At 41.9% G+C, this 10,902-nt stretch overlaps 1 protein-coding gene across 3 annotated transcripts in view; it reads right to left on the reverse strand.

Moving 5' to 3' along the window:
- gnb1l (guanine nucleotide binding protein (G protein), beta polypeptide 1-like) overlaps positions 1 to 10,902 on the reverse strand; it is a 24,415-nt gene that overhangs the window by 7,623 nt on the left and 5,890 nt on the right. For 2 of the 3 annotated variants that reach the window (XM_034871844.1, XM_034871845.1), the window contains exons 2-5: positions 10,603 to 10,777; positions 9,304 to 9,429; positions 8,514 to 8,676; positions 5,607 to 5,699 (exon numbers count right to left, since the gene is read on the reverse strand). In XM_034871844.1, the coding sequence (XP_034727735.1) occupies positions 5,607 to 5,699; positions 8,514 to 8,676; positions 9,304 to 9,429; positions 10,603 to 10,712 (492 nt within the window). In that variant the 5' untranslated portion in view covers positions 10,713 to 10,777. The remainder of the gene's footprint in view (positions 1 to 5,606; positions 5,700 to 8,513; positions 8,677 to 9,303; positions 9,430 to 10,602; positions 10,778 to 10,902) is intronic. The other variant, XM_034871846.1, reaches the window with a different exon arrangement.

A 10,902-nucleotide genomic window follows, 5' to 3' on the forward strand; every position in this document is an offset into this window, starting at 1 on the left:
CACACACACACACACACACACACACACACACACACACACAGTGGCTTGTGAAAGTTTACACACCCAGGCTAAAGTTGATTAAAAAGAGGAATAAAAATAAAAATCTTTTAGAAATTGATCTTAATACTTTAATTCCAAAAGCAAAGGGAAACTGTAACTGGATAAAATAAATGGGAATTTAACATACGGGGGTGTATACTTATGTTCCATGTACTTTAAGGAAGAACATGTATTTATTTACAATACATTTTTATTTCACAAAGAAAATTCCTAAATTGTTTGAATTAAGGTATTAAGATCAATTTTCAAAAGATTTTAATCAACTTTAGCATGGGTGTGTAAACCTTCTCAAGCCACTGTATGTGTGTGTGTGTGTGTGTGTGTGTGTGTATATGACATGCATCTCATATTGATATAGTACTTTTTTAATATTATAATGCTTAAAAACTACCTAATTAAAATACTTGTTAATGAGGAACAGCATTAGGGCTACATCTAACAATTGTTTTAATTATCAATTAATGTAGAAATAATTTTCTTTTAATTACTGTAATTCCCAAAATTGCTTCTTAATTTACAATCATATAAAACAGAAAAGCATTGGAGGAAGCTGGAAGCAGAGAATGTTTGGCATTTTAGCTTGATAAATTACTTGAGAAGAGGAATTAAAATGCATTCGTTGTCTGTTGATCGCCTATCTGTCCTGTTTCAGGTATACACACCTTTTGCATGCCGTCATGTACAAAAACCCACTATAGTCTTCTCTTCATCCCCGTCCCAGCTCAGGACATTACAGGTCGAGCCGCCATGTTTACAACTGGTGAAACCATCAGAGAAAATCTTTTAAATCACAAGAAATGAAAAGAAATTACACCGGGTGCACAAATCCGACCCAATCAGACGCAAAATCCCAAACACATGACAACTTAAATAAAGACAGGTCATCTTGTACTAAGCACAAAGTGTAGTTCTATGTATATAAAATGACAGTGCCAGCCCACGGTTGGGAGTCGCAGATTGTAAATCACTTCTGTTAACGAGAACATAGAGGTGAACTGATTAAAAACTTGGGGCTTCATATCTTTGCATGGCAAAGGGAAGAAAGGAAGGACTGAAGGAGAAGGAGAAGGGGAGGAGGAATGGATAAAGAGGGGGAGAAAGGAACAACTGATGAGATCTAAACACCATCCAGCTTTCCCGAAATCCCACAATTCTTCTGTGTACTTATATGTAGACAGTAGTGAAAGTACCATAGCTTGCTACCTAGAAGAACGCATCCTTTCACTTCCACATATCCAAACAATGATTTAAAATTGTCCAAGCTTAAATAACTTCACACTGGCCTGTCGAACCCCACAAAACAAAAGACCTATAAACACATAGCACAGATACCCACTTTGTCCTGACTCGGGCCCTTGCTTTAGAATACCACCAGGCCCCCACCAAAAGCACAGTGCCCTGCAGAAGCCAGGAGGGAAAGAAATGTTTTCCATATGTGTGAGGGGGCCAGGTCTGCGATTTTTTTAATCCATCTTCAAGTCCTCTTCTCACTTAACGGTCTATATTTCTCTTCTTCCAGCTTTAAACAAATTATAGACAGAGTCGTGTATTCCTTCCAAACACATCAGCGAGGACGAACACTAAGGGATTATGAAAACAAATAAAAACAAGTGAAAATCAGTGGCCCCTGCTTGCCGACAGGGCCCGGGCTAAGCGTTCCAGGCTTGGGGCCCACCGTTTCACTTAAGTGTAGGACCTCCTTGATTGATGATGTCATGGGTCGGAGGTCGGGAAACCCTGGGTGGACACCTAATTCATTATATCCTCCACAGGCCTTTCTACAAGAGGGCTCTCTGCTGGAGTGGGGCAGGGGCTCTGGGAGGAGATTCATCACCACAGAACAGCTGGAAAGACAGATGGATGGAAGCCGATTGAAGAGGCAGGAGAGCCATGAAGCCGGGGCGTCTCTAGAATGGCGACTAGTTGGGCCTCGACTTGTTAATCCTATGCCATTTTTTCACAACTCTGTTTATGGAGCATTAACTATGTGTGTACATAATGGGTTAAACTGGATTATAAACAATTACATGCAATGTCACTGTTGGTGACATTGCCAAGATTGTTATGTATCCTGTGCAGTTTGTTGGCAAACTGGTAACCCCTAATATAATCCCTGCCCAACTACAGCTCTTGTTCTTTCTAGTTAACAATGCAACCATTTTAAGCCTGTAGTCTGAAAGCCAGATTTCTGGTCTGTTAGTTCAGACCACCATGGTCCACTTAGGTTCTCAAGATCCAGGGGCTTTTTCCAATTAAGGTTTTGTCCATTTCCTTCCTTCTCTCTTCTTCTTCTTCTAAAGCAATCACAGTTAGTGTAGAGGTTTACCATAAAATCCCCTGCTGCTGAGGCAACAAAAAACACAAAGATGTAACCTATGGAGGCAAAAAAACAAGTTCTAACAAATAGGGACAACATTAAGGATTACTTAATTACTTAATTACTTAATTACTTAACTAAGGATTATTTTCATTATCGTTTAATTTGCAGATTGTTTCTCAATGTTGCCTGCCAAATAAACAAATACAACAAAAACATGAATACATAAAATGTAAATGTAATTAGAGAGAAATATGTAGCTGATATATCCTGAATTTATTGTATATTCCACAAACACTTTTATACAATTTCCTTTTGTGTAAGTCCTGAACAACCCAGAGACCAACAGCTTGTTTGCTGCTGTGGCCACCACAGGCCTCAGGCAGGCACCGCTTCAACATAAGGAACCAATCGTTTCCTCCGGTTTTTGTCCCGGTCCACCATGATGTCATGGCCACGAGGCAGCGAGGTGATGAGCTGAGAGTGATGGATATCTGTATAGGAACATTTCCTTTTCCCCGCCAGCCTCTGTTCACATTACAAGCCTTGCACACCATACATCACTACTGTCCCCCTGGCCAAGCCCTGCACACTCCAGACCCACATGTGGAGGGGCTTTCTTCCTCCACGTTTACCGTATTGTTCACAGCGAGTCAGATTCAGAGAGATCAGATAGTAAAGCTCTGTCACATTGTGTACACAGAGCCCAGAATGGAAACTAAGGGCTGGGTGGGATTTTGCTGAAGGGAGAAAGTGCCGTTTAACACTGCATTTAATCTTTTTCCAGAAATTCCAGTAGAGAGGGCTTAAAGGTTGACAATAAATCTGTTGGTGAGTCTGTCCTGGAAATAATGGAGGCTAATCGCTTCTCGGCGGTGGGTAGAGAAGAGGGGAGGGACGGTGAGAGGGAAGACAGAGAGAGGAGATGATTGTTAGTGGCTTCTTCCCAGTGTGTGGGTGATGGAGAAAGACAGGGTGGAGAGAGGATGGCGGTGGCGGCTGTTGCCTCATGTTGTGTGAGGTTAAGGAAACAGTGGGTAGCATTTGAGCATTTGATGTGAAAGACAAGATACGCATATTTTCTTATGACTGACTGACTGACTGACTGACTGACTGACTGACTGACTGACTGACACACACACACACACACACACACACACACCAACACACACACACACACACCTCTTCCCACTGCTTGGACCCTCTCGAGTCACTCAGTCAGGGTAACAGATGAACTTGCCTTGGCCTTGAAAGGAATCGGCCTGAAATCATTTAAAATCACCCTTCAGCTTTGAAGTCAGACAGCTGCCTGTTCCGTATTACAATGATATTATATAATTTATAATGATATAATTGATCATTATGTTTTCTGGCACTCAATGCCAAACCAGCTTTACTTCATAAATCAGATGATGAAAGGTGGGTGTAACGGTGAAAAGAAAAACACAATGTCAGCATGCACTGTGAGACTCAAGTGGCTACAAGTCTCCAAGATAATGTCACAAACACAATACCACCTTTATGGCTTTTGTGGTCATTAAAATAATCAGTCCCTTCAGGATTTCACAATAGCACCAATTCACGCAAATTTACGCAAATTCAACCAATCAACGTGAACAATAACCGGAGTACTCCATGACTTCAACCAATCCCAGCAGTCCCAGGTGCCCCACTCTGTATCAGCATGTGACTCTGAGAGCCAATGACCAGGCGGGGTTGACGTCACAATGAAGTGCTATGAAGACGAGACGTGTGTGACTCTGTCACTCCCCAATGTAAGTTGAGTGCAGTTGTTAATGCTCAGATTTTAACGGTTTACATTCCCCAGTGACGGACTGACACATGCACGCACGCACGCACGCACGCACGCACGCACGCACGCACGCACGCAATGACCTAAATTGAGGACAGCTACGCTCATTATTGTAAGTGCAATGATAAGTTAAAGTCCAATAAGTGCTTTATCAAACGTGTGAATGTGTTCCAGGCCAGTACAGGAAATGAACTAACAACAAAGAGTATAGAAGTAACAAGAGGCGAAACTCAATAGAATATTGTGTTGCGTTCAGTCCAAGATGGCGGAGCTGCACTCAATAGAACGTTCCATTGCAACAAACGCACCCTATGACCGAGGTGCAGCTCTGCCATCTTGAACTGAACGTTCTATTGAGTTTACGTCTTGTTACTTCTATACTCTTTGCTAACATTGTAAAGATCAACAAGCCACTGACCGAACGTTCACATTCGATTCATTCAACAAATTACTATTTTTTTTAGACATTTTTAGATTATACCAACATTTGCAGCGACCTGAGCCTTCTAGGTTACTAGGCAAACTCAGCATAGAGTAATTTTATTCTCCTCAAAACAAGTTTCCTTTTTATCACAACTTTTTCTGTCTCCCGCAACTTCATTGCAACAATCATACAACTTTTATTGTCATTTTTTACAAAACCCCAATAATCAGGCATTTTGGGCCGCAACAATCTAAAAAAAAGGCAGCAAAATGCTGGAGGGACTGTCTAATTTGTATTACAGGCACACAGGACTGAATGTGCACGGGGCAGCAACTTGCCCCAGTCTGGCTTCAGGTTGATAAGCTTTGATTTCTGCTGCCTGTAAACTGTACAATGTATTCAAATCATTCACAGTCTTGCATAAGTCTAAAACCCCACTCTGTCGCCCAAAGCCCCAAATCCAAAGAGTTAATAATTAACCAGGAAAATAATTACAGGGTCTCCTTAATGGCTGAAAAAAAAAAAATGTCGACAGCATTTACAAAACAGAAAGCAACGTTTCTGCTGGGTTCAGATTGGATGTACAGCTGCAGGCTGATATATGGCTGTGAACCCACGGCCCTTCCAAACGCTCTAATTACAGTGTTGGGACTCACTGCCAGCTGAGAAGAAACGCTTGGAAAAATGGCCCAGGACGAGTTGTTGGGCTGTAAATCATGTGCCACGTCTCTCTTGTGCATATTTGTTGACTTTTCTATTATTGAGCATCGTTATAGGCTGCTGGCCAATCAGGATAAAGCAGGTAAGTTTAGGAAAAAGTACCTTTTATTTCCCCTTTGTTTTAAACAGAAGAGAATCTCCTGCTTTCAATAAAGCTCGTTGGACTTCAGATGTAGTTATAGAAGGACAAATTGCTACTTTCTTTGGGGGTTAGTTAAAAACTGTAACAATTTCTGTTCAAATGACACTGGAGATGGCTGCTTGGTGCTTACCTGCCACAGTTTAATACACATGACCATCCCCAGCTTAGCGTCTGGTGCCAGGGTGCAGACTGGGTTCTTACTGGGTAGCTCAATAATCTTGATCTGCAAAGAACACATGAATAAAACGTATCTTAGAATAGCGTGTTAGCAGGGTAACATGAACTCCACCAATTTTTCTATATAAGGTCTATAAAAAAGAGACTTCAGATACAGTATTAGGGGACCACTAGGGTCTATGTAAAAGAGACTTCAGATACAGTATTAGGGGACCACTAGGGTCTATGTAAAAGAGACTTCAGATACAGTATTAGGGGACCACTAAGGTCTATATAAAGAGACTTCAGATACAGTATTAGGTGATCGCTAAGGTCTATCTAAGAGCATACAGAGCACTATGTCATGGGCCCTTTAAGACTTTTTGTGCCATCCCTTAAGTGAGCGGCGGTTAGGGCTAAAGACTACAAGTTTGAAAAAAAACATTCTGGCTGTTTGCAGTTAGAGAAAAGTAAGCCTACCAGACCTCTGTAGCCCATCAGTATGCTAAACTGGTTTAGTTTAGTTTCAGGTAATTTATATAGTGCTCATGCTCTCTGGTGGTTTCGTTTAGTTTTGTCTAAAGCAGTCTGTGATCCGACCTTTAGAAATCTATCCAATACATCCTGATGCATTTTTGCTTTAGTAAGCACTTTCATTATGTTTGTATTTTCATTTGTTCTAATGTTTTCATTCTTGAAAGCTAGTTAAAGTTACACACAAGCTAACTGCCAAGTCATGATTTGTTTGTCTTCTGAAACTAAATAAAGCCACAGATTCATTGTGGTTCAGGACTTCCGCAGATCAGAGTGCCTCTACCCAGCGGTACTGTACCATCCATCAGTGCAGAGCAGCTGCCCCGCTGTCTATAATAAATCCTGTTAAAGCCCGACCCTGTGACCTGAATGGTGTTTTCCTGCACACATTGGCACTGATTCTGATCAAATACACCGCCTAATGAAGCCAATAATAAAGTGGGTGCATTTGTATGTGTGTGTGTGTGTACCCCATCACAACCAGCACTCATTCTTTCGAACTCCCTCCGTGCTGATGATCCGCATATATATCCTCATTAGGCTCAAATTAAACAACCCTTTAAGGGAGCGATGTGTATTTTAGCACTAGGCCACATCTGTCCTGCATGTTTACCTCTGCGTGCCTGACAAAGAGGGCCTTCAAGGACTTCTCTTTGCCTCAGGTGATCACTGTTCTTGTGTGGCATCACCCAGCCCATAAATAAAACACCCACACTATTAATTAATGTTTCTGCCATGGCAGCAATCTGCTGGCAGGAATCTCGTTGTGAGCAGTAAACAGTAAAACCACCTGAAATAGGAAGCTCTTATGCGGTTTCTTTGTTACAAACCTAAATATTAACCTACCTGCCTACTGCAGTAAATCACACCATTGTGTATTTTTTGGGGCAAGTGCCTATGTACTGTTTCTTTGAGGGAATTCATTTATGTGGGCGTTTTATTTGCGAATTACATGATAAGCATCTGTCGTGGTCAGTTATGTCTGTGGAATGGGGCGGGAGACTGAATGACAAAATCGGCTGTGGCCTGTTATGGTCTCACTTGTATGGGTGTGTGTGTGTTTCTGTCTGTCTGTGTCTGTTGGGACAATGGCATTATTGAGGTGCTGGGAGTCACAGGCGCCCTGATGCCTGGCCTGCTGGACTGGGGTTAGCAGAGGCACGTTTGGCTGGATCAGGTGACTGCTCTGTTCCTTTCAAGTGTGGCTCCTCCACAGCGGAGCAAGTAACATGAATCTGGAGGCAATAAAAGATGGCTGAATCGCTGTCTGCCCTTTCCCCATCCTGCCTTGCTCCACACAAAACCCCCTTCAGGCGTGTGGGTGTTGAGCATTAACTAGGAGACATACTGTGCAGACAGAACGGTGATTTAATTCCACTGGGAGTTCTCTTCCTAATTCACCAGTCAAATATAAAAAAACAGCCAGTTTAACTATTTCATCAACCTAAGTAGAATTTACCTCCTGAAAGACATTTAGCTGGTCGCTGAAATTAACTCCTAACCTTGCAATGTGCACACTGATTCGAGACATAAAGTCTGGTTCGTTAGTGATGCCCTTTGCTGTTTGACAGGTGCTGGCAGCAAACTGCATGCTCATGTGTCGTGTTGTCTCTCGATGCATTGGTTAATGATGGGCTTAAAAAAAAAGATCTACATCCGCCACCTGATTTAAATCAAGCCATTTCAAATTGTGAATCAGAATTCAGAACACTTGCAGACAATCAGTATAGTAGTGTGACAGGGGTTCGATGTAAGAGAACATTTGCTGCGGGTATTTCAATTTGTCACTTCACATACTAAACGGTATTAAAAGCCACAGATGTGTGTCAGCGGTTGAAGTCAATCCAGCAGAACTCGAAACAGCAAGTCTGGTCCGGTTCATACAGGTTGGCATTCCATTTTTATACTATAGTCAGACTGTTTAACCAATTAACCATCCCACCTACCACCTACCACCTTCCAATACTTTCAAGGATGGTTTTTCCTGCTGGACGTACATGCCGATCATCCTCTTTTTATTCAACTTTACCTAGGGTGTGTAAACTTATGCAAGCCACTGTATATATTATCACAAGCCACTAGGCAAGAGTAACCTTCTGCAAGAAACCCTGTAATCTTGCAGCTTTGGCAAACGTTTAGCATGAAACGTGGCATTCCTTGCATATGTTTCTTTACATGCACTTATCCTTTTTAAGGTTGCATGAGGCTAGAGCACATCCCAGCATGCACTGGGTGAGAAGCAGGGTTCAAAATGGATTGCTCGCTAATTTATAAATGGGCCAAAGCACGCAGACAACCCGGACACATGCACACAGATAATTTAGAGTTCCCGTTCTTGAAGTCTAACCTCTTCTGTCTGCTGTCCAGCAAAGGCCAGCAGACGCGTCCCAGGGCTCGTCTCCAGCATGGAGGGCTGGCAGAATCCAACGCTGCCGGTCCACACAGAGTCCATCAGTGCACTCCGCCCCTCACTCAGATCCCACAGGCAGACTTGCATGTCCCGTCCCTGACTGCTCCGCCAATGGGAAGAAAATTTAATTTAATTCGTATATTTTCAAAACACAGATTACTGACATTAGGGCTGGGCAATATATCAACATTATATCAATATATGATTCTAGATATCGTCTTCAATTTTGGCTTTCTTAATGTTGCTGTATGATGAAAGAGATGTCTCTTATCCTGGTTTTAAAGGCTGCATTACAGTAAAGGGATGCTATTTTCTAAATTTACCAGACTGTTTCAGCTCTTTAGCTGCCTTTACCCACTCAGTCATTATATCCACATTATTGATAATTATTTATCCAAAATCTTATTGTGTAAATATTTTGTGAAAACACTAATAGTCAACCCAACAATAATCGCCATGATATCAACATAGATGTATTTGATCAAATATTGTGATATTTGATTTTATCCATATTGCCTACTGACCATCATCTCAAAATATGCGTGACACTGAATGCTTCCTACGTAATTATCTCATCCCAACAGGTTCTGGGCTTTGCTAAAAAGAAAACCATACATTGTGAAGTGAACATCTAAAGTCCAAAATATATTTACATTCCCAAATGCTCCGACGGAACCAGCGAGAGAAGGATGAGTAAAAGTGATAGGACCAGGAGAACCCTCCTCACCTGATGAGGGTGTCAGTTGCCTGCAGTGTGCTGACCCAGATGACTGAGCTACCGGAATGACCTTCTACAATCTTCTGAGCCCGCCTGCTGTTCAGGTTCCACATATGGATGGCACCCTTCCCTGACCTGCAAAACACAACAAGATTCTTTATGAACAGTGTATACTGTGTGTACTGTATTTTATGGTACAGTACACACAACATATCAGCATTGCTCTGCTCTCACCCACACCTTAACAAATATCCCAAAAACATTGAAACAGTTAGTGTGTGTGGTGCTTTGATAGCTGCTCTTACACATCCAAGCTCTTTAAAACTGAAGTGAATCCTGATTGGCTGGCTTGTTATGTACTTAGCACATGCATTAAAACTAATCTGTTTATGTGTCTCTTGTGATAACGATTGGGCACTGAGAACCAGTTCCAACTTAGAAATGTTTCAAAATGTACATTTCTAATGGAATCGTTTTTTTATTGGAACCGTTTGACAAATTTGGTTTTGAATGCGACCATAAGTTCCAAATTTAACACGTGCAAGTTCTGGTTTCCATAGCAGCCACCGTACTTCCAGGCACTTGTTCAGTTGCAGCCGTCGAGCAGAGTAAGCAGCGCTCTTAAGTGTGGTTTGATTATAGTGTGTCTGTGAAAGAAGCATGTGACCCGTTTCAACTCCACCCCTCATAAAATCAGAATCGATCAGAACATTCATCAAAAGGAAGAATTGGAATTGGAAAACGATCCACTTTTACCGGCCCTGGGGGGAAACTTGTCTTGGGCATAGTGCTACAATCTAGACTGGGTAACCCCTCCCCAGCTTGAGTTCAGCTGAAGGCCAGACTAGCTGCAATAAGTAACACAAACATGTAACAGAAAAAAAGGTTCTAAAATTGACATAAAATCAACATAAAAACATAAACTCAAGATCCTAAGATCAACTACGCATCTTAGGACATCCAGGAGGGACACATATCACTGTACAGACAACACAACCTTAAAAAAGGACTTAGAAGTGAAAAGTGCAAAAAGTGCTGGTGGTTTTATTTTGGCTGGTGGTTCTTTTGCTCTGTTTACTATTGGAGTTCAGCAGCTTGATAGACGTTACATCAATAAATATAAATATATAATATTGCGACCATATTGTAGGGTTGACTTGTTAAATTTGTTAAACTCAAAATGATGCCCAGCCCTACTTGTGCTGGACTTAAATGAAGGACTTGCATTTACTTTAGATAAACAAAGCAATCCTCATGGTTTGAGGAAGATGAAGAGCCAAAATATGAATGTTGACATAAATGACTCACCCAGAAAATAGGAGGGGAGTGTCCCTTCCATGGCAGCTGAAGTGGAGAGTGTTGAGGGGCCCGCCAGCCCCCCTTAGGGTGTAGATGGGGGACGGAGCAGGACGAGACATCCCCGGATCTCAATGCAATCTATGTATGGTTGCAATGAGGCCTCAAACCCATGTCAAGACACCCACTGAAAGAGACAAGAAAAGTGAGCTGAGAGATGAGTAACTTCTCATAAATACTGTATCTGAAGTCTCTTTTATACAGACCTTAGTGGTCCCTAATACTGTATCTGAAGTCTCTTTTATACAGACC

The sequence above is a fragment of the Etheostoma cragini genome, chromosome 5 (assembly GCF_013103735.1).
Source record: "Etheostoma cragini isolate CJK2018 chromosome 5, CSU_Ecrag_1.0, whole genome shotgun sequence".
Taxonomy (NCBI): domain Eukaryota; kingdom Metazoa; phylum Chordata; class Actinopteri; order Perciformes; family Percidae; genus Etheostoma; species Etheostoma cragini.